This window comes from Oncorhynchus mykiss, chromosome 3 (genome assembly GCF_057628025.1).
Source record: "Oncorhynchus mykiss isolate SJ-2025 chromosome 3, ASM5762802v1, whole genome shotgun sequence".
Classification (NCBI taxonomy): domain Eukaryota; kingdom Metazoa; phylum Chordata; class Actinopteri; order Salmoniformes; family Salmonidae; genus Oncorhynchus; species Oncorhynchus mykiss.
Genome location: NC_143024.1, coordinates 3,102,373 through 3,126,275, shown reverse-complemented (window position 1 = coordinate 3,126,275; position 23,903 = coordinate 3,102,373). Strand labels below are relative to the sequence as shown.

General features: G+C 47.0%; 1 protein-coding gene across 1 annotated transcript; it reads right to left on the bottom strand.

Annotated features, from left to right (window-relative positions):
- Window positions 1-320: 320 nt before the first annotated feature.
- LOC118937723 (uncharacterized) lies at window positions 321-22,563 on the bottom strand. Its single transcript, XM_090219402.1, has 4 exons — window positions 22,112-22,563; window positions 9,043-10,293; window positions 4,665-4,791; window positions 321-4,359 (listed from the first exon to the last, which is right to left on the bottom strand). Exons 1-3 carry the CDS (start codon window positions 22,197-22,199, stop codon window positions 4,694-4,696), a joined length of 1,437 nt encoding a protein of 478 aa, XP_090075528.1. The 5' UTR covers window positions 22,200-22,563; the 3' UTR covers window positions 321-4,359; window positions 4,665-4,693.
- Between the last annotated feature and the right edge of the window lie 1,340 nt (window positions 22,564-23,903).

Here is a 23,903-nt window from a genome sequence, read left to right as displayed (position 1 = left end):
ACCTTTTGGGAAATGCCAGCTAGGTATTAAGAGACTCCAAAGTTGTTGTTCAGGATGAACCAGACTCCTGTGGCTGTCTTATCTAATACCAAGACCTTTGTTTAATCTTTTGCATTCCAGCCGGAGGTGGTTGTAGAAGGTAGAGGAGCTGTAGTGTGTGTTGGCTCAGGTCTGTGTATGAAGGGAGAGGAGCTGTAGTGTGTGTTGGCTCAGGACTGTGTCTGAAGGTAACAGGTTATTCCCAGGTGAAGAGAGGACAGGTAAAAGGTAGAAACCTACAAGTGACGGCTCCATGTTATTATAAATAACAAAGGTAGAAATCAAAGTTTAAATAACTTTATTTGATTTTTTTAACCATTGAGTGTTTTTCACACTGAATGGTTCATTTACACTCGATTTGGTACCTCATGTCCTACTGCATCGAGATCAGGACTCCTCCTCAAACAGACAAACTCATCATGAATCTATATATAGTGACATCACGTCCTACTGCATCGAGATCAGGAGGACACCTCAAACAGACAGACTCATCATGAATCTATATATAGTGACATTTTGAAACAAACAAGGTGAGAAAGAGGAGAACTAAACAGACTGACCAGGTAAACGCTATGATCACTTGTTAAATCCACTTTAAAATCAGTGTAGATGAAGGGGGAAGAGACCAGTTAAAATCAGTGTAGATGAAGAGGAAGAGACCAGTTAAAATCATTGTAGATGAAGGGGAAGAGACAGGTTAAAATCAGTGTAGATGAAGAGGAAGAGACCAGTTAAAATCAGTGTAGATGAAGAGGAAGAGACCAGTTAAAATCAGTGTAGATGAAGAGGAAGAGACCAGTTAAAATCATTGTAGATGAAGGGGAAGAGACCAGTTAAAATCAGTGTAGATGAAGAGGAAGAGACCAGTTAAAATCAGTGTAGATGAAGAGGAAGAGACCAGTTAAAATCATTGTAGATGAAGGGGAAGAGACAGGTTAAAATCAGTGTAGATGAAGGGGAAGAGACAGGTTAAAATCAGTGTAGATGAAGGGGAAGACCGGTTAAAGAAGGATTTATAAGCTTTTCGACAGTTGAGACATGGATTGTGTGTGGCTTTAAGAGCCGTTGAACTGGGTATGGTAGTAGGTGCCAGGCACCCCGGTTTGAACGGGGTATGGTAGTAGGTGGTAGTAGGTGGTAGTAGGTGGTAGTAGGTGGTAGTAGGTGGTAGTAGGTGGTAGTAGGTGGTAGTAGGTGGTAGTAGGTGGTAGTAGGTGGTAGTAGGTGCCAGGCACCCCGGTTTGAACGGGGTATGGTAGTAGGTGGTAGTAGGTGGTAGTAGGTGGTAGTAGGTGGTAGTAGGTGGTAGTAGGTGCCAGGCGCCCCGGTTTGAACGGGGTATGGTAGTAGGTGGTAGTAGGTGGTAGTAGGTGGTAGTAGGTGGTAGTAGGTGGTAGTAGGTGGTGGTAGTAGGTGGTAGTAGGTGCCAGGTGCACCGGTTTGAACGGGGTATGGTAGTAGGTGGTAGTAGGTGGTAGTAGGTGGTAGTAGGTGGTAGTAGGTGGTAGTAGGTGGTAGTAGGTGGTAGTAGGTGGTGGTAGTAGGTGGTAGTAGGTGGCAGGCGCCCCGGTTTGAACAGGGTATGGTAGTAGGTGGCAGGCGCCCCGGTTTGTGTCAAGAACTGCAACGCTGCTGGGGGTTTCACGCTCAACAGTTTCCTGTGTGTATCAAGAATGGTTCACCACACCAAAGGACATCCAGCCAACTTAACACAACTGTGTGAAGCATTGGAGTCAACATGGGCCAGCATCCCTGTGGAACGCTTTCAACACCTTGTAGAGTCCATGACCCAACGGATTGAAGCTGTTCTGAGGGCAACTCAATATTAGGGAAGGTGTTCTTAATGTTTTGTTCACTCAGTGTAAATTCTCTTCTCAACATTTCACTGTACACTCCGGGTCTACTGTTAAGCTCTTAGTATTCCTTATCTACCTGTTAAATAACCATATTGAAGTAATCATTCATTCATTAATGACTTCCCCCATCAGCAGGGTTCAGTCTAGTCCAGTCCAGTCTAGTCCACATCAGCAGGGTTCAGTCTAGTCCAGAAGAACAGGTTGAGTTCCACATCAGCAGGGTTCAGTCTAGTCCAGAAGAACAGGTTGAGTTCCACATCAGCAGGGTTCAGTCTAGTCCAGAAGAACAGGTTGAGTTCCCCATCAGCAGGGTTCAGTCTAGTCCAGAAGAACAGGTTGAGTTCCACATCAGCAGGGTCCAGTCTAGTCCAGAAGAACAGGTTGAGTTCCACATCAGCAGGGTTCAGTCTAGTCCAGAAGAACAGGTTGAGTTCCACATCAGCAGGGTCCAGTCTAGTCCAGAAGAACAGGTTGAGTTCCACATCAGCAGGGTTCAGTCTAGTCCAGAAGAACAGGTTGAGTTCCACATCAGCAGGGTTCAGTCTAGTCCAGAAGAACAGGTTGAGTTCCCCATCAGCAGGGTTCAGTCTAGTCCAGAAGAACAGGTTGAGTTCCACATCAGCAGGGTTCAGTCTAGTCCAGAAGAACAGGTTGAGTTCCACATCAGCAGGGTTCAGTCTAGTCCAGAAGAACAGGTTGAGTTCCACATCAGCAGGGTTCAGTCTAGTCCAGAAGAACAGGTTGAGTTCCACATCAGCGGGGTTCAGTCTAGTCCAGAAGAACAGGTTGAGTTCCACATCAGCAGGGTTCAGTCTAGTCCAGAAGAACAGGTTGAGTTCCACATCAGCGGGGTTCAGTCTAGTCCAGAAGAACAGGTTGAGTTCCACATCAGCAGGGTTCAGTCTAGTCCAGAAGAACAGTTTGTTAGGTTGAGTTCCACATCAGCGGGGTCCAGTCTAGTCCAGAAGAACAGTTTGTTAGATTGTTTGGCTTGTCTTCCTCTTTCAGAGCAGCTAGTAAAAGTCAAGTAGTATTTATTATGAAACATTCTCCCACCGAGAAGCTGTTCAACACAACGTTGACTCCATATTGACAACCTTAAAGTGACCGTGTAGTCTGTCTCTGAACCTCAACTTCACAGTTTGTTGCTAAAGTAGTGCATCGTTTGGCTTCAACACAGCTGTCTGTTAGAGAGAGTCAGAGTTCAGGTGGAAGCCCAGGTGGCTCCAGGTAATTGGGAGTCAGAGAGTTCAGTTGGAAGCCCAGGTGTCTCCAGGTTACATGGTTGGAAGCCCAGGTGTCTCCAGGTTACATGGTTGGAAGCCCAGGTGTCTCCAGGTTACATGGTTGGAAGCCCAGGTGTCTCTAGGTTACATGGTTGGAAGCCCAGGTGTCTCCAGGTTACATGGTTGGAAGCCCAGGTGTCTCCAGGTTACATGGTTGGAAGCCCAGGTGTCTCCAGGCTACATGGTTGGAAGCCCAGGTGTCTCCAGGTTACATGGTTGGAAGCCCAGGTGTCTCCAGGTTACATGGTTGGAAGCCCAGGTGTCTCCAGGCTACATGGTTGGAAGCCCAGGTGTCTCCAGGTTACATGGTTGGAAGCCCAGGTGTCTCCAGGCTACATGGTAGGAAGCCCAGGTGTCTCCAGGTTACATGGTTGGAAGCCCAGGTGTCTCCAGGCTACATTGTAGGAAGCCCAGGTGTCTCCAGGCTACATGGTAGGAAGCCCAGGTGTCTCCAGGCTACATGGTAGGAAGCCCAGGTGTCTCCAGGTTACATGGTTGGAAGCCCAGGTGTCTCCAGGTTACATGGTTGGAAGCCCAGGTGTCTCCAGGTTACATGGTTGGAAGCCCAGGTGTCTCCAGGTTACATGGTTGGAAGCCCAGGTGTCTCCAGGTTACATGGTAGGAAGCCCAGGTGTCTCCAGGCTACATGGTAGGAAGCCCAGGTGTCTCCAGGTTACATGGTAGGAAGCCCAGGTGTCTCCAGGTTACATGGTTGGAAGCCCAGGTGTCTCCAGGTTACATGGTTGGAAGCCCAGGTGTCTCCAGGTTACATGGTAGTTCTCTTTAACAATGTTATTGCCAATAGAAGAAGAAAAGTGACCCATCCATATTTCCAGGATGGGAAGGCACTTTGGTGACAAGACTCTCCGTCTGAAATTACACCTTATCCCCTCATCAGGGAATTAGGTGCCATTTGGGACACACCCTGACAGGAATATGTATTGAGCTGGTCTGTCATCGTTGTGGCAGATGAGTGTGTGTGTGTTTTAACTTCCTGGTCTGTCATCGTTGTGGCAGATGAGTGTATGTGTGTTTTAACTTCCTGGTCTGTCATCGTTGTAGCAGATTAGTGTGTGTGTTTTTAACTTCCTGGTCTTTGGGTTGTGCATCTTATCTACAAATCGTCTCTGAATGTAAAAACGGAGGTTTTATCCAAGAAGGTTGTGTTTCCCAGGCCACTGAAAGACACAAACATAAAAAATTGTTTAGTTACATATGCTTGTATATCGAGTAACATAAGTACATAATTCAATAATCAAGTTAATTAGATTCCTTGTTCATAGACATTAAGCATTATACCCTTATATACACATCATCAAGTCCTTGAAATTGGGGGAAATTCAAAATAATTTATATTCAATGAAAGATTCACACAATGTTGTTTTCCATTGAATTTGCTTAGTGGCATGTCACCATCTGTGAGAATAGTTCAATGTTTTTAATGAGTGTCTGTTCTGTCTGGGTATCATCTGGGGGGTCTTACCAGCGGCCTCCTCAGTTTGACCTCTCTTCTTAGTTCTGTTTCTTGTCTTTCTCTGCTTCCTGTGCCACTCCAGCCAACACCAAGGCCGCTGCTTCCTGTGCCACCTCCGACACAACCACCGGAACACCTGGAAAACAACACACACAAGAAATCAACGCCTGGCGGGTCGTGTGTGTGTGTGTGTGTGTGTGCGTGTGTGTGTGTGTTTGTGTGCGTGTGTGTGTGTGTGTGTGTGTTTGTGTGTGTGAAGTTAATGTGTGACATTCCAACATGAACGGCCTTCGTGCCATTGAACTTTTAACATAGAACAACAAAGACGGAGCAGAGAGCCCTAAAGTCAAACCTCTCTGTTAGCAGATTATCTTGTTCAGCAGAGCCGGCTTGGTGAATAGTAGCAGAGAGCCCAGAGTCAAACCTCTCTCTGTTACCAGATCATCTTGTTCAGCAGAGCCGGCTTGGTGAATAGTAGCAGAGAGCCCCAGAGTCAAACCTCTCTCTGTTAGCAGATTATCTTGTTCAGCAGAGCCGGCTTGGTGAATAGTAGCAGAGAGCCCAGAGTCAAACCTCTCTCTGTTACCAGATCATCTTGTTCAGCAGAGCCGGCTTGGTGAATAGTAGCAGAGAGCCCAGAATCAAACCTCTCTCTGTTACCAGATCATCTTGTTCAGCAGAGCCGGCTTGGTGAATAACCTGGTTATAGGGTGTGTGTCCAGCCATGCAAACAGCATTCACCACAGAGAGAGAGAGTTATGCAACTCCTGACAGTAGCATGTGCAACTGAAGGGGTGGGTCCTCTCTCTCTGCCTAAAAAGGACAGTTTGTTCCTTATGTGTTTGGAGAGTGGAGGGGCAGACGGACAGACTAGGAACCACTGGAGAGCTCTACTACTCAGTCTGCATGTCTGGTAGGTAGGTAGGTAGGTAGAGAGAGAGAGAGAGAGAGAACCACTACCCATAACCACAGGAACTGACTGTAGGCCTACACATAGTGGGCTGTACAGTACCTGTAACCATAGGAACTGACTGTGGGCCTACACATAGTGGGCTGTACAGTACCCGTAACCACAGGAACTGACTGTAGGTCTACACATAGTGGGCTGTACAGTACCCGTAACCACAGGAACTGACTGTGGGCCTACACATAGTGGGCTGTACAGTACCCGTAACCACAGGAACTGACTGTGGGCCTACACATAGTGGGCTGTACAGTACCCGTAACCACAGGAACTGACTGTAGACCTACACATAGTGGGCTGTACAGTACCCGTAACCACAGGAACTGACTGTAGGCCTACACATAGTGGGCTGTACAGTACCCGTAACCACAGGAACTGACTGTAGGCCTACACATAGTGGGCTGTACAGTACCCGTAACCATAGGAACTGACTGTAGGCCTACACATAGTGGGCTGTACAGTAGCAGTGGTTTTCCTGGTAGTGGATATAAAGGTAACAGAACTTTGGGCTCATCACATGTTCCTGGGCAGCACTACATAGACGGGTTACCTATAGCTAAACATAGCCCTGAAACAGAGCATGGCTTTTCCTCTGTGACTCAGGGGAAATCTCCCCAACTCAAACAGACATGCTGGACTTATCTTCACCCTCATTTAAACACATAATAATTTCACTATCTGCTCCACTAAAAGAAAGAGGGCTGATTCATGCTACAACTGTGATTATGAACATTTTATACTGCGATTGTGAAGATTCTATTGTGATTGTGAAGATTCAATTGTGATTGTGAAGATTCTATTGTGATTGTGAAGTTTCTATTGTGAAGATTCTATTGTGATTGTGAAGTTTCTATTGTGATTGCAAAGATTCTATCGTGATTGTGTAGATTCTATTCTGAAGCTTCTATTGTGATTGCGAAGATTCTACTGTGATTGTGAAGATTCTATTGTGATTGTGAAGATTCTATTGTGATTGTGAAGATTTATGGTGGGGTTCTGACATGCTTTGGCCAGAACAGTGGGATAATAACCTAATCTCAACTATTTCATGACAAGGGGCCATGAGTAAACATTAATTATCTACCTAATGACCTACTACGAGTCACTAGACAGACTCAATTCTCTTCTGCTCTCCCAACGGTCACGTCAAAATGTACAGTTCACTTGACAAACATTTGCATCTGAACTGAGGAGTGGGGAGAGAGGACATCCCAGTCAACAGTGCAGAAGTCTTATCTGGGTAATTCACAGAGCACAATGAGAGAGGGGGGAGAGAGAGAGGGGGGGGGGAGAGAGAGGGGGGAGAGAGAGAAAGAGAGAGAGGGGAGAGAAAGAGAGAGGGGGGAGAGAGAGGGGGGAGAGAGAGAAAGAGAGAGAGGGGAGAGAAAGAGAGAGGGGGGAGAGAAAGAGACAGAGGGTGGAGAGAAAGAGAGAGAGGGGGGAGAGAAAGAGAGAGAGGGTGGAGAGAAAGAGAGAGAGGGTGTCTCAGACTGCGTGACTGGGGCTATTGTGTTGGTCAGGGCCTCATGACGAAGTGACACACTAGAACAGCTTTTAGTCCTTCAGTAGAGACTACTGCATGGTGTCTGGAGAGACTACTGCATGGTGTCTGGAGAGACTACTGCATGGTGTCTGGAGAGACTACTGCATGGTGTCTGTAGAGGCTACTGCATGGTGTCTGTAGAGGCTACTGCATGGTGTCTATAGAGGCTACTGCATGGTGTCTGTAGAGACTACTGCATGATGTCTGTAGAGACTACTGCATGATGTCTTACAGGCAGCATTATCTGTCCTGATGTTAACAGGAAATCAGTTTTGGGGTCAGGATACCTCCTCCTAAATCAGTGAGGGTGTCTGATACCTCCTCCTAGTCAGTGAGGGTGTCTGATACCTCCTCCTGGTCAGTGAGGGTGTCTGATACCTTCTCCTAGTCAGTGTCGGATACCTCCTCCTAGTCAGTGAGGGTGTCTGATACCTCCTCCTAGTCAGTGAGGGTGTCTGATACCTCCTCCTAGTCAGTGTCTGATACCTCCTCCTAGTCAGTGTCTGATACCTCCTCCTAGTCAGTGTCTGATACCTCCTCCTAGTCAGTGTCTGATACCTCCTCCTAGTCAGTGTCTGATACCTCCTCCTAGTCAGTGTCTGATACCTCCTCCTAGTCAGTGTCTGATACCTCCTCCTAGTCAGTCAGGGTGTCTGATACCTCCTCCTAGTCAGTGAGGGTGTCTGATACCTCCTCCTAGTCAGTGAGGGTGTCTGATACCTCCTAGTCAGTGAGGGTGTCTGATACCTCCTCCTAGTCAGTGAGGGTGTCTGATACCTCCTCCTAGTCAGTGAGGGTGTCTGATACCTCCTCCTAGTCAGTGAGGGTGTCTGATACCTCCTCCTAGTCAGTGAGGGTGTCTGATTTCTCCTCCTAGTCAGTGAGGGTGTTGGATACCTCTTGGTAACCAGTGAGGTAAGTAGACTATGGAGACCTTGGGGGGTATGCTACGTTTGTGAGAATACATTTCACCTATTTATAGACTCCGTACAACAGTCTTCAAACAACTCTGTGGGTGAGTAAATACGCTGGTCTGTTGGTCTGAACACGCTCTCCGTCTCTCCCCACGTCTCACGCTCACCGTCTCTCCCCACATCTCACGCTCACCGTCTCTCCCCACATCTCACGCTCTTCGTCTCTCCCCACATCTCACGCTCACCGTCTCTCCCCACATTTCATCACATGCTGACTGTCTCTCCCCACATCTCATCACATGCTGACTGTCTCTCCCCACATCTCATCACATGCTGACTGTCTCTCCCCACATCTCATCACATGCTCACCGTCTCTCCCCACATCTCATGCTCTCCGTCTCTCCCCACATCATGCATGTTTGCAGCGATGTCTTCTCAGCTATTTGTGCCTGGGGCAGGGGAGGACCAACCATTTTCCAGATAAGCCTGATCCGGCAGGCTACAACAGACTGACTGACACACCTTATTTAGGTCAGGAGAGACAGGTGTTCTAGGTAACATATCAATTTAGTGAATCTATGAGCTGGAAGAACAATCATAACCTCCTTGGGGCTAATCAGGACAATAAATGGCAGCCATTTTGCTCTGTGGAATTTAATTGTCCCTCAGTACAAATCAGTTGGTGCTGTGTTACTGAGGTGAAATGTGACCACACCATAATCGCAATGCAACTATTTGTGAGCCTGGTAAATACATCATATTTATCTTGAACTGTAAATGCAAAATAGTCCAAGAAACTCTATTTTTGCGGGACCTTCACACACTTAAGTGAGTGATGACTATAGCTACAGTATGTTCAAGTATTTTGGTATTCAAGTATTTCAACATGGTTGACGTTTGATGACGGTTTAAATATGTAGAGTGATTTTGTCCGTGAGGATGAAGCGTTAAAGGAGGAGTACATACCATCAATCTCTGGGATTGAGATAGCAGGAGTAGGCGGAGCCACAGGAGCAGGGGTGGCTGGTGTTAGCTCTGGGGCAGGAGTAGGCGGGGCCGCAGGGGTGGCTGGTGTTAGCTCTGGGGCAGGGGTAGGGGCGTCTGAGGGAGCAGGAGCAAGGGCGGCTGGTGTTAGCTCAGGGGCGGCTTCGGGAGCAGGGGTAGGAGTCTCTACTGCAGGCTCTGGGGCTGGAGCTGTCACCTCACCTGGGGCCTCCACTGGTCCTGGGGCCTCTACAGGCTCATTGGCAACGGCTGCTACAGGGGCCTCCACAGCCACAGGGGTGGTTATTGGCTCTGCTGCAGGCTCAGCAGCAACAACAAGGTCAGTTATGGGGCCACTGGGTGCAGGGGCCTCCACAGCGGGGGCCCCCTCTGGGACAGTGGCCACAGGCTCAGCAGCAGGGATTACTGGCTCAGGGACAGTGGCCACAGGGGCTGGAGCATCTTTGGTCTCCTCTTTTGGGGCTGGAGCTGGTGTCTCCGCTGTCGGGGGTGGAGCTGGGGTCTCCTCTGTCAGGGCTGGAGCTGGGGTCTCCTCTGTCGGGGCTGGAGCTGGGGTCTCCTCTGTCGGGGCTAGAGCTGGGGTCTCCTCTGTCGGGGCTGGAGCTGGGGTCTCCTCTGTCGGGGCTGGAGCTGGGGTCTCCTCTGTCGGGGCTGGAGCTGGGGTCTCCTCTGTCGGGGCTGGAGCTGGGGTCTCCTCTGTCGGGGCTGGAGCTGGGGTCTCCTCTGTCGGGGCTGGAGCTGCCTCTGGGACAGTTTCAGCCACCTCGACTGGGGCAGCAGCTTCCACAGGTGCAGCTGCCTCGACAAGGGTAGCCACCTCCACTGCAGCTCCAGTTTCAACAACAGGGGACTCCTCAGACACCACTGTCTCAGCAGGAGCCTCTGCCACAGGAGCGGCCTCAACCATGACAGCCTCAACAGGGGCCACCACCTCCACTGGGACCACAGCCTCTACTAAGAACACAGCCTCTGAAGGGACCTCTGCAACTACAGCTGCAGCCTCAGCAGGGGCTTCAGGGGGAACCTCTGGCTCGGCTGCAGCCAGCATCTCCAGGACCTGGTCCTCCTCCCATCCAGACCCCATGGTCTCCAGGGCCTCTGAGGCCATGATGACGGGTTCCTCAGAGTCATCAGTCAGGGCACTCTGAACAGGAAGCTGCATCTGGTCAGCGATGGTCTCCGTGTCCTCCGAGATGTGACCATTCCCGACAACTGGAATAAAAACACAGAAAAACATGGAGGTTCATGAGAGAAATGTATTTCCAGGTTTAACCTGACATCTGACACCAGATCCACCTGTAACGTTCCTGATAGACGATCACTGCACAGAAAAACATAGAGGTTCATGAGAGAAATGTATTTCTAGGTTTAACCTGACATCTGACACCAGATCCACCTGTAACGTTCCTGATAGAAGATCACTGCAAAACGTTTCTCCACTTTATTGAATTCCAAACATTGGTTAAGTTGAACTAATAATGAAGGATCACCGTGCTTCTACACCTGCATTGCTTGCTGTTTTGGGGGTTTTAGGCTGGGTTTCTGTACAGCACTTTGAGATATCAGCTGATGTACGAAGGGCTATATAAATACATTTGATTTGATCTGATAGGCTTGAATGCCTGAAATTCAAGCAATTATGACTTATCAGCATTGACCCCGTGTCTGTGTTGTCATGAACCAATCTAGTTGTGTTGTAGTCAACCATCTTCAGACACATGCAGCACTCTGCCACAATAACACCTAAAACATTCCATAGTAACTCCTGCTAACCCAATCCATGATCTACTGCCACGGTAACACCTAAAACATTCCATAGTAACTCCCGCAAACCCAATCCATGATCTACTGCCACGGTAACACCTAAAACATTCCATAGTGACTCCTGCTAACCCAATCCATGATCTACTGCCACGGTAACACCTACAACATTCCATAGTAACTCCTGCTAACCCAATCCATGATCTACTGCCACGGTAACACCTAAAACATTCCATAGTGACTCCTGCTAACCCAATCCATGATCTACTGCCACGGTAACACCTAAAACATTCCATAGTGACTCCTGCTAACCCAATCCATGATCTACTGCCACGGTAACACCTACAACATTCCATAGTGACTCCTGCTAACCCAATCCATGATCTACTGCCACGGTAACACCTAAAACATTCCATAGTGACTCCTGCTAACCCAATCCATGATCTACTGCCACAGTAACACCTACAACATTCCATAGTGACTCCTGCTAACCCAATCCATGATCTACTGCCACGGTAACACCTAAAACATTCCATAGTGACTCCTGCTAACCCAATCCATGATCTACTGCCACAGTAACACCTAAAACATTCCATAGTGACTCCTGCTAACCCAATCCACGATCTACTGTCACAGTAACACCTACAACATTCCATAGTGACTCCTGCTAACCCAATCCATGATCTACTGCCACGGTAACACCTAAAACATTCCATAGTGACTCCTGCTAACCCAATCCATGATCTACTGCCACGGTAACACCTAAAACATTCCATAGTGACTCCTGCTAACCCAATCCATGATCTACTGCCACGGTAACACCTAAAACATTCCATAGTGACTCCTGCTAACCCAATCCATGATCTACTGCCACGGTAACACCTAAAACATTCCATAGTGACTCCTGCTAACCCAATCCATGATCTACTGCCACGGTAACACCTAAAACATTCCATAGTGACTCCTGCTAACCCAATCCATGATCTACTGCCACGGTAACACCTAAAACATTCCATAGTGACTCCTGCTAACCCAATCCATGATCTACTGCCACGGTAACACCTAAAACATTCCATAGTGACTCCTGCTAACCCAATCCATGATCTACTGCCACGGTAACACCTAAAACATTCCATAGTGACTCCTGCTAACCCAATCCATGATCTACTGCCACGGTAACACCTACAACATTCCATAGTGACTCCTGCTAACCCAATCCATGATCTTCTACTACATAGTATTGATCTGAAACGCGGTCCGTATTGATCTGAAACGCGGTCGGTATTGATCTGAAACGAGGTCAGTATTTATCTGAAACATGGTCAGTATTTATTTACATGCTGCTGATCTAATGGAACATTCCATCTAAATCTATTACATACAGAGTAAAACATGCTGCTGATCTAATGGAACATTCCATCTAAATCTATTACATACATGCTGCTGATCTAATGGAACATTCCATCTAAATCTATTACATACTGAGACTGAACCACTACAGTACGGGCAGTCACAAGCTCCTTTATAATTAGTCAAATAACTATAGGTTTCCACATGGAAAATGTGCTTTAGATGTCAGGGATTAGATGTCAGGGATTAGATGTCAGGGATTAGATGTCAGGGATTAGATGTCAGGGATTAGATGTCAGGGATTAGATGTCAGGGATTAGATGTCAGGGATTAGATGTAATGGATTAGATGTCAGGGATTGGATGTCAGGGATTGGATGTCAGGGATTGGATGTCAGGGATTAGATGTCAGGGATTAGATGTCAGGGATTAGATGTCAGGGATTAGATGTCAGGGATTAGATGTCAGGGATTAGATGTAAAGCAACAAATCAATCTACAGAACATAGAACAACGATGAGCTGTTCACTGTTGGTGTCGCTGTTGCTGTTGCCAAAGTTCAGAAAGGTCAAATGCACCATTTGCTGTCAAAGGTGACACCGACTCTTCAGGGTACCTGTCATGTTAAATCAACCATTATGTTGTGAAGAGTGGACCCGTGTCAAAGGTGACACTGACTCTTCAGGGTACCTGTCATGTTAAATCAACCATTATGTTGTGAAGAGTGGAACCGTGTCAAAGGTGACACTGACTCTTCAGGGTACCTGTCATGTTAAATCGACCATTATGCTGTGAAGAGGGGAACCGTTTCCCCCCTTTTGTATTCTAATGCTTTGGTTGTTGGAGCATCCTGAAGTATTTTAAACTGCTGTTGAAATATGACTGAACAGAAAGTGGGCCCCTTGGTAAGAGAGTCCAGTTGGTTTGACTCAGCAGTGGGCCCCTTGGTAAGAGAGTCCAGTTGGTTTGACTCAGCAGTGGGCCCCTTGGTAAGAGAGTCCAGTTGGTTTGACTCAGCAGTGGGCCCCTTGGTAAGAGAGTCCAGTTGGTTTGACTCAGCAGTGGACCCCTTGGTAAGAGAGTCCAGTTGGTTTGACTCAGCAGTGAGGGAAAACAATAAAGGACACAGAGAATCTCTGGGACATGCGGGAACTTAAAAAGATGAAAAACTCATCTTCCATTTCCCCAGGGGGGGGGTTGAAGAATGTGATTTATTGAAAACAACCTGTGGTTTTCTCTGAGCCCTGAGGACAAGGTGCACCCTAGTTATGAAACTGAACGAGGAAGTGTATATGAATGATACAGACCAGATGGGGGACATATCCATCCAAGTGGTAGGCTACCGGACACCTGGGAAACACACAACAGATCGTCTGAGACTGGTCCCAGATCTGTTTGTGTTGTATAGCCCACGTCTAGGACGTTTCACAATACAATGAATTACAATAGGAGTTGGCAAGACAGCACTAACAGATCTGGGACCAGTCTGCCCACTAAACAGTTCAGGAAATCTGTTCTAAGACTGATCACAACCCTTCGTATTATTTAATCCATGTCTCTGTTAACTCCATCTGATTGTTTCATGCATGACATAAACCAAAAAATTATCAAATTAGACACTGCAGCTTCCCGGTTTGGTTTGACTGTCGTTGTCCCTAAAGACCAGGGAGCAATGACTGGAAAGGAATGTGATGGGCTGGCACAAAATAGGAAGCAACCAGACCAATGGAAGACAAGCAAACAGAGAGAGATGGATTTGGAGGTCTACATGAGGAGTTATGGGTTGATGAGGAGTTATGGGGTGATGAGGAGTTATGGGGTGATGAGGAATTATGGGGTGATGAGGAGCTATGGGGTGATGTGATGAGGAGCTATGGGGTGATGTGATGAGGAGCTATGGGGTGATGTGATGAGGAGCTATGGGGTGATGTGATGAGGAGCTATGGGTGATGTGATGAAGAGCTATGGGGTGATGAGGAGCTATGGGGCGATGTGATGAGGAGCTATGGGGCGATGTGATGAGGAGCTATGGGGTGATGAGGAGCTATGGGGCGATGTGATGAGGAGCTATGGGGTGATGAGGAGCTATGGGGTGGTGTGATGAGGAGCTATGGGGTGGTGTGATGAGGAGCTATGGGGTGGTGTGATGAGGAGCTATGGGGTGATGACTAGCTATGGGGTGAAGAGGAGCTATGGGGTGATGAGGAGCTATGGGGTGATGAGGAGCTATGGGGTGAAGAGGAGCTATGGGGTGAAGAGGAGCTATGGGGTGAAGAGGAGCTATGGGGTGAAGAGGAGCTATGGGGTGAAGAGGAGCTATGGGGTGATGTGATGAGGAGCTATGGGGTGATGTGACGAGGAGCTATGGGGTGATGTGATGAGGAGCTATGGGGTGATGAGGAGCTATGGGGTGATGAGGAGCTATGGGGTGAAGAGGAGCTATGGGGTGAAGAGGAGCTATGGGGTGAAGAGGAGCTATGGGGTGATGAGGAGCTATGGGGTGATGAGGAGCTATGGGGTGATGTGATGAGGAGCTATGGGGTGATGAGGAGCTATGGGGTGAAGAGGAGCTATGGGGTGAAGAGGAGCTATGGGGTGAAGAGGAGCTATGGGGTGATGTGATGAGGAGCTATGGGGTGATGTGATGAGGAGCTATGGGGTGAAGAGGAGCTATGGGGTGATGTGATGAGGAAATATATGCTGCAGTTACAGTTGAACAGCCAGCTAGCTCTCAGGGATAGGACAACTGTTGTCTATAGCTGGCTGGTGGGACAGAGACAGACAGACGGTACAGTCAGCTAGCTCTCAGGGATAGGACAACTGTTGTCTGTAGCTGGCTGGCTGGTGGGACAGAGACAGACAGACGGTACAGTCAGCTAGCTCTCAGGGATAGGACAACTGTTGTCTGTAGCTGGCTGGCTGGCTGGACAGAGACAGACAGAGATAGAGCCCCTCTTGGCATGGATGACTCGTGTGTCAACATGATTACCATCCAAAGATGACAGAGCTCCCAGTCAAAACAGCTAGTCAATCCCTGGACAGAGGGAGAAGAGAGCTGGGGGATGGGACCCAGGGGCCCCACTGTGGGTTTGGCTGGCATACAGCTGGCGAGACAGTGCTGTTAGATGGGACAGATCACGACCATGCAGTGCCACATGTACAGAGTAGTAGCATGGTACAATAAAACATTTCAGAGGTGACGCCAGCCTCCCGGGACGAAGACAGAGAGCATCTCCAGGTGACCTGGCTGGCTAACTGGATGGTACTACAACAACACCCTGAAACAGACACACTGCTACAGATGGTACTACAACAACACCCTGAAACAGACACACTGCTAGAGAGATGGTACTACAACAACACCCTGAAACAGACACACTGCTAGAGAGATGGTACTACAACAACACCCTGAAACAGACACACTGCTAGAGAGATGGTACTACAACAACACCCTGAAACAGACAGACACACTGCTAGAGATGGTACTACAACCTGTATAAAGACATACTGATGGTCAGACAGTAACAACCTGTATAAAGACATACTGATGGTCCCTCAGTAACAACCTGTATAAAGACATACTGATGGTCAGACAGTAACAACCTGTATTAAGACATACTGATGGTCCCTCTATAACAACCTGTATAAAGACATACTGATGGTCCCTCTATAACAACCTGTATAAAGACATACTGATGGTCTCTCTATAACAACCTGTATAAAGACATACTGATGGTCCCTCTATAACAACCTGTATAAAGACATACTGATGGTCAGACAGTAACAACCTGTATAAAGACATACTGATGGTCCCTCAGTAACAACCTGTATAAAGACATACTGATGGTCAGACAGTAACAACCTGTATAAAGACATACTGATGGTCCCTCTATAACAACCTGTATTAAGACATACTGATGGTCCCTCTATAACAACCTGTATAAAGACATACTGATGGTCCCTCTATAACAACCTGTATAAAGACATACTGATGGTCAGACAGTAACAACCTGTATAAAGACATACTGATGGTCAGACAGTAACAACCTGTATAAAGACATACTGATGGTCAGGCAGTAACAACCTGTATAAAGACATACTGATGGTCCCTCTATAACAACCTGTATAAAGACATACTGATGGTCCCTCTATAACAACCTGTATAAAGACATACTGATGGTCCCTCTATAACAACCTGTATAAAGACATACTGATGGTCAGGCAGTAACAACCTGTATAAAGACATACTGATGGTCCCTCTATAACAACCTGTATAAAGACATACTGATGGTCCCTCTATAACAACCTGTATTAAGACATACTGATGGTCAGACAGTAACAACCTGTATAAAGACATACTGATGGTCCCTCTATAACAACCTGTATAAAGACATACTGATGGTCCCTCTATAACAACCTGTATTAAGACATACTGATGGTCAGACAGTAACAACCTGTATAAAGACATACTGATGGTCCCTCTATAACAACCTGTATAAAGACATACTGATGGTCCCTCAGTAACAACCTGTATAAAGACATACTGATGGTCAGGCAGTAACAACCTGTATAAAGACATACTGATGGTCAGGCAGTAACAACCTGTATAACGACATACTGATGGTCCCTCTATAACAACCTGTATAAAGACATACTGATGGTCCCTCTATAACAACCTGTATAAAGACATACTGATGGTCAGACAGTAACAACCTGTATAAAGACATACTGATGGTCCCTCAGTAACAACCTGTATAAAGACATACTGATGGTCAGGCAGTAACAACCTGTATAAAGACATACTGATGGTCCCTCTATAACAACCTGTATAAAGACATACTGATGGTCAGGCAGTAACAACCTGTATAAAGACATACTGATGGTCAGACAGTAACAACCTGTATAAAGACATACTGATGGTCCCTCTATAACAACCTGTATAAAGACATACTGATGGTCAGGCAGTAACAACCTGTATAAAGACATACTGATGGTCCCTCAGTAACAACCTGTATAAAGACATACTGATGGTCAGGCAGTAACAACCTGTATAAAGACATACTGATGGTCCCTCTATAACAACCTGTATAAAGACATACTGATGGTCAGACAGTAACAACCTGTATAAAGACATACTGATGGTCCCTCAGTAACAACCTGTATAAAGACATACTGATGGTCAGGCAGTAACAACAGGGGAGTGAGAACACAGTGTGAGTGTATGTTAAATGATTACATCATGCCCTCAGCTGTGCCTGGTCCTGGTGTGTAGAAGCCATGTGGCAGGCAGGCCCAGAGCCAGGCAGGACCAGAGCCAGGCAGGACCAGAGCCAGGCAGGCCCAGAGCCAGGCAGGACCAGAGCCAGGCAGGACCAGAGCCAGGCAGGCCCAGAGCCAGGCAGGCCCAGAGCCAGGCAGGACCAGAGCCAGGCAGGACCAGAGCCAGGCAGGACCAGAGCCAGGCAGGACCCATGAATGGACAATATGGTCCCTGTGTCAGCCAGAACTCTCTGTGGGTACCAGGCCTCTCTGTGGGTACCAGGCCTTGTGGGTACCAGGCCTCTCTGTGGGTACCAGGCCTCTCTGTGGGTACCAGGCCTCTCTAAGGGTACCAGGCCTCTCTAAGGGTACCAGGCCTCTCTGTGGGTACCAGGCCTCTCTAAGGGTACCAGGCCTCTCTGTGGGTACCAGGCCTTGTGGGTACCAGGCCTCTCTGTGGGTACCAGGCCTCTCTAAGGGTACCAGGCCTCTCTAAGGGTACCAGGCCTCTCTGTGGGTACCAGGCCTCTCTGTGGGTACCAGGCCTCTCTGTGGGTACCAGGCCTCTCTGTGGGTACCAGGCCTCTCTGTGGGTACCAGGCCTCTATGTGGGTACCAGGCCTCTCTGTGGGTACCAGGCCTCTCTAAGGGTACCAGGCCTCTCTGTGAGTACCAGGCCTCTCTAAGGGTACCAGGCCTCTCTAAGGGTACCAGGCCTCTCTAAGGGTACCAGGCCTCTCTAAGGGTACCAGGCCTCTCTAAGGGTACCAGGCCTCTCTGTGCGTACCAGGCCTCTCTAAGGGTACCAGGCCTCTCTAAGGGTACCAGGCCTCTCTAAGGGTACCAGGCCTCTCTAAGGGTACCAGGCCTCTCTAAGGGTACCAGGCCTCTCTGTGCGTACCAGGCCTCTCTGTGCGTACCAGGCCTCTCTGTGCGTACCAGGCCTTTCTGTGCGTACCAGGCCTCTCTCAGGTTGTGGCAACAAAAAAAAAAGGCAATAGAAAAGCAATAAATAAAAACTATTTCTGTTCGGGAGAAGAAGAAAAAATATCATTGCAAAATAATGCTTTGTATTTATTGATGGAAATGCCAGTCGATGAACCAGTCACAAGTTTGGGCACACCTACTCATTGTAGAATAATAGTGAAGACATCAAAACTATGAATTAACACATATGGTTTTAACAAATCAAAATATTTTTTATATTTGAGATTCTTCAAAGTAGCCACATTTTGCCTTGACGACAGCTTTGCACACTCTTGGTATTCTCTCAACCAGGCTTAACCTGGAATGCTTTTCCAACAGTCTTGAAGGAGTTCCCACATTCGCTGAGCACTTGTTGGCTGCTTTTCCTTCACTCTGCGGTCCAACTCATCCCAAACCATCTCAATTGGGTTGAGGTCGGGTCATCTAATGCAGCACTCGATCACTCTCCTTCTTGGTCAAATAGCCCTTACAAAGCCTGGAGGTGTGTTGGGTCATTGTCCTGTTGAACAACAAAAGATAGTCCCACTGCAGAATGCTAGGTAGCCATGCTGGTTAAGTATGCCTTGAATTCTAAATAAATCACAGACAGTGTCACCAGCAAAGCACCACCACACCTCCTCCTCCTCCTCCTCCATTCCATAGCCTATAGGCCAATGCAGTAGGTCTATAACTTCCATAGCCTATAGGCCAATGCAGTAGGTCTATAACTTCCATAGCCTATAGGCCAATGCAGTAGGTCTATAACTTCCATAGCCTGTAGGCCAATGCAGTAGGTCTATAACTTCCATAGCCTATAGGCCAATGCAGTAGGTCTACAACTTCCATAGCCTATAGGCCAATGCAGTAGGTCTACAACTTCCATAGCCTATAGGCCTATGCAGTAGGTCTATAACTTCCATAGCCTATAGGCCAATGCAGTAGGTCTACAACTTCCATAGCCTATAGGCCTATGCAGTAGGTCTATAACTTCCATAGCCTGTAGGCCAAAGGTTCTTCCTCCTGATTATATAGAATGGGACCAGGGAGTCTAGAAGGTTCTTCCTCCTGATTATATAGAATGGGACCAGGGAGTCTAGAAGGTTCTTCCTCCTGATTATATAGAATGGGACCAGGGAGTCTAGAAGGTTCTTCCTCCTGATTATATAGAATGGGACCAGGGAGTCTATTTATCTTTTGGCATCCTGATAATGTGGTTGGGTCTAATTGTGTTGCTCTCCTGGGGCTCTGTGGGGTCTGTTTGTGTTTGTGATCAGAGCCCCAAAACCAACTGGCTGAGGGGACTCTTCTCCAGGTTCATCTCTCTGTAGGTGATGGCTTTGTTGTGGAAGGTTTGGGAATCACTTCCTTTTAGGTGGTTGTAGAATTTATCAGCTCTTTTCTGGATTTTGATAATTAGTGGGTATCGTCCTAATTCTGCTCTTCATGCATTGTTTGGGGTTTTGCGTTGTAAACAAAGTGCCGAGTTTCAATTAGGTGTTTGTCCCATTTTGTGAATTCTTAGTTGGTCCCCAGACTTCACAACCATAGAGGGCACTGGGTTCAATAACTAACTGAAGTATTTATACAGTACGGGCTAACTAACAGGTTGGGTCAGAACCCTATAGCCTCAGGGATATGACACAGTACAGGCCATGCCACAGCAGAACCACAGCTAACTAACAGGTTGGGCCAGACCCTATAGCCTCAGGGATATGACACAGTACAGGCTAACTAACAGGTTGGGTCAGAACCCTATAGCCTCAGGGATATGACACAGTACGGGCTAACTAACAGGTTGGGTCAGAATCCCATAGCCTCAGGGATATGACACAGTACAGGCCGTGCCACAGCAGAATCACAGCTAACTAACAGGTTGGGCCAGAACCCTATAGCCTCAGGGATATGACACAGTACAGGCTAACTAACAGGTTGGGCCAGAACCCTATAGCCTCAGGGATATGACACAGTACAGGCCATGCCACAGCAGAACCACAGCTAACTAACAGGTTGGGCCAGAACCCTATAGCCTCAGGGATATGACACAGTACAGGCTAACTAACAGGTTGGGCCAGAACCCTATAGCCTCAGGGATATGACACAGTACAGGCCATGCCACAGCAGAACCACAGCTAACTAACAGGTTGGGCCAGAACCCTATAGCCTCAGGGATATGACACAGTACAGGCCGTGCCACTGCAGAATCACAGCTAACTAACAGGTTGGGTCAGAACCCTATAGCCTCAGGGATATGACACAGTACAGGCTAACTAACAGGTTGGGTCAGAACCCTATAGCCTCAGGGATATGACACAGTACAGGCCGTGCCACAGCAGAATCACAGCTAACTAACAGGTTGGGTCAGAACCCTATAGCCTCAGGGATATGACACAGTACAGGCTGTGCCACAGCAGAATCACAGCTAACTAACAGGTTGGGTCAGAACCCTATAGCCTCAGGGATATGACACAGTACAGGCTAACTAACAGGTTGGGTCAGGACCCTATAGCCTCAGGGATATGACACAGTACAGGCTAACTAACAGGTTGGGTCAGAACCCTATAGCCTCATGGATATGAAACAGTACAGGCTAACTAACAGGTTGGGTCAGAACCCTATAGCCTCAGGGATATGACACAGTACAGGCTAACTAACAGGTTGGGTCAGAACCCTATAGCCTCAGGGATATGACACAGTACAGGCTAACTAACAGGTTGGGTCAGAACCCTATAGCCTCAGGGATATGACACAGTACAGGCTAACTAACAGGTTGGGTCAGAACCCTATAGCCTCAGGGATATGACACAGTACAGGCTAACTAACAGGTTGGGTCAGAACCCTATAGCCTCAGGGATATGACACAGTACGGGCTAACTAACAGGTTGGGTCAGAACCCTATAGCCTCAGGGTGCAGATGTGCTGCCAAGAATGCAGCGTTTTCCACAGCTGTTTGATCGGAGCTGCGTGGCCTCTCTAAATGGCAACATGTGACTGTCCAGGGAACATAATGTACTGTAATATATATACATGAGGTGAACACCTGTGGTTTTACACTCTAAAGAGGCTGATAAGAGCTGATTGTTTTGTTCTGTTTTTGACATATTTTTAACTAATGGAAAGATAAGATACTAATGCATTACCATTGGCTGTGGTTTAGTCAAAAGATGAAACTAAAATCACCAATAACTGAGTAAATATTAACAGCAGGTAGGAATCATAATAAAAAGTTATTCTATAATATATAATATATATACACGAGGAGCTTGCTTCTACACTTGCATTGCTTGCTGTTTGGGGGGTTTTAGGCTGGGTTTCTGTACAGCACTTTGAGATATCAGCTGATGTAAGAAGGGCTTTATAAATACATTTGATTGATTGATAATCCCAATGTAACCCCCCCCCCCCCACCAAAAGACTTCAGAAGAGCAAAGTGTAACCATGCTGAAGTGTTGGAACAATGTCTCTTTTCCAGAACCTTGCCCCCTTCAAAAATAAAAATATCTATACAATCACAATGTCATATGGTAAAAAAAATGTTTAAAAGTAAGACAAAAATCAATGCATATAACACAACCTTCTGCAGTGTGACAACTATTCTAAATTGGGGGAAAAAAACGGGTTACTTTGACACATTCTGACAAAACTTTTTTTCTAAAGTGTCACTGTCAACTGACCCTGACAAAAATATAAGTTACTCACCAAATGTGTCTCCGTTGGACTCCTCGGGTTTTGTCCCCGGTCTCTTCTCCTCATCGACAGTCTGTGTGCTGGACGAAGAACATCCCATGGTGAAGAAGAAAAAGAGAGGAGAGATGAAGAGAAAATATGGAAAGAAGACTGAGACTAGATGCGAACGGTCGATACTCGGTCAACTAAGACAGCGACTGGCTGGATAAAACATGAACAGAACAACAAGCTGGTTGTTTATGAGGTATAGCTGGAGCCCATTATTTCCTGTTGTCTGTCTGCCCTGTCTGTTTATGCATGGCTAGTCGCCGTCATGCCCTAGACAACGGACTGTTGTGCTCCGCACACTAACCACGCGTTAGACACTGTCTGGATAAAATGAAGACCCTCAACTCTGCTCCCTCTCTCTCTCTCTCTCTTAACATTAGGGAAGTAGTTTAGGTAAGATGGTGTTGATCAACTCCGCCCCCTATCCTCTCATTCAGGAAAACCCACTCTCTGAAAATCCACCTGGTGGATCATACTTTTATTTCACCTTTATTTAACCAGGTAGGGCCAGTTGAGAACAAGTTCTCATTTACAACTGCGACCTGGCCAAGATAAAGCAAAGCAGTGCGACACAAACAACAACACAGAGTTACACATGGAGTAAACACAATTTACAGTCATTAATACAATAGAAAATAGAAGGAAAAAAAATAAAGTACATATACAGTGTGTGCAAATGGCCTGAAGAGGTAAGGCAATAAATAGGCCATAGTAGCGAAGTAATTACAATTGAGCAAAATAACACTGGAGTGATAGATGAGCAGATGATGTACAAGTCGAGATACTGGTGTGCAGAATAGCAGAAAAGTAAATAAAAACAATATGGGGATGAGGTAGGTAGATTGGGTGGGCTATTTACAGATAGACTATGTACAGCTGCAGCGATCGGTTATCTGCTCAGATAGCAGATGTTTAAAGTTAGTGAGGGAGATATAAGTCTCCAGCTTCAGCGATTTTTGCAGTTCGTTGCATTCATACACTCTGGTGATTTCTCTTTCCCCAGTTTATAGTTCAAGTAACTTGGAATATATTACTAATAATAATTGTTTGTTTATTATTCCTCATAAGAAAATCCAAGACTTTGGCCCAGACGTTGATGGATTGTCAACAACAAGTCATTTGTCAGTAAGTGCAAGTGGGGGGGATACCGGCGCCCTGCAGACCTTTCCGCAACAACAAAACAAGTATCAAACCTGATTGATCAAAGGAGCCAATGTCTGCAAAAATAGGGTGTGCGCGTATGCAGTGTTACTTTGTTGCTGTTAAACAGAGTTACATCGACCAGTACTGTACTATCTTTGACGTGACATCGTCATCTACTGGAGGAAGTAACTACCTGAAGCGCCAAAGATGTTTGTCTCTTCCACAAAACAAGCAGAATCGCACCCCCTTGCGGCCACCGTACCGGGTACACTGGTCACCATAGTAACGAAACGCGTGGAGTTGCTCGGTTGATGAGATACACACACACACAGGTCGCTAGATAACTTTACATCGTAGCGAGTTATTATTTCTCTAAATATATACAACTTCTCATTCCGTCCGTGACACGGGTTGTTGTTTGGTGAGTAAGGACATTGACTTTTCACATTACTTTTCAACCATCCATGACTTGACTAGTTAAATAAAGGTGAAATAAATGTTTTTAACTATCTTCACTGACAGTAACGTTAGCTCGTAACGTTAAACCAAACTGCTAACTTCAGCGAGCTAGTATTGTTGTCAAAAGACAGAGCCGCAAGACCCAGGCAGTAGC

Bases quoted from the DNA above. Each gene is read 5' to 3' on its own strand.
- LOC118937723 (XM_090219402.1), bottom strand. From the start codon at position 22,199: ATGGGATGTTCTTCGTCCAGCACACAGACTGTCGATGAGGAGAAGAGA. The intron at 10,294-22,111 runs GTGAGTAACTTA...TTTTTATTCCAG, and splicing joins GTCCAACGGAGACACATTTG to TTGTCGGGAATGGTCACATC. The intron at 4,792-9,042 runs GTATGTACTCCT...GTTGTTTTCCAG, and splicing joins CTCAATCCCAGAGATTGATG to GTGTTCCGGTGGTTGTGTCG.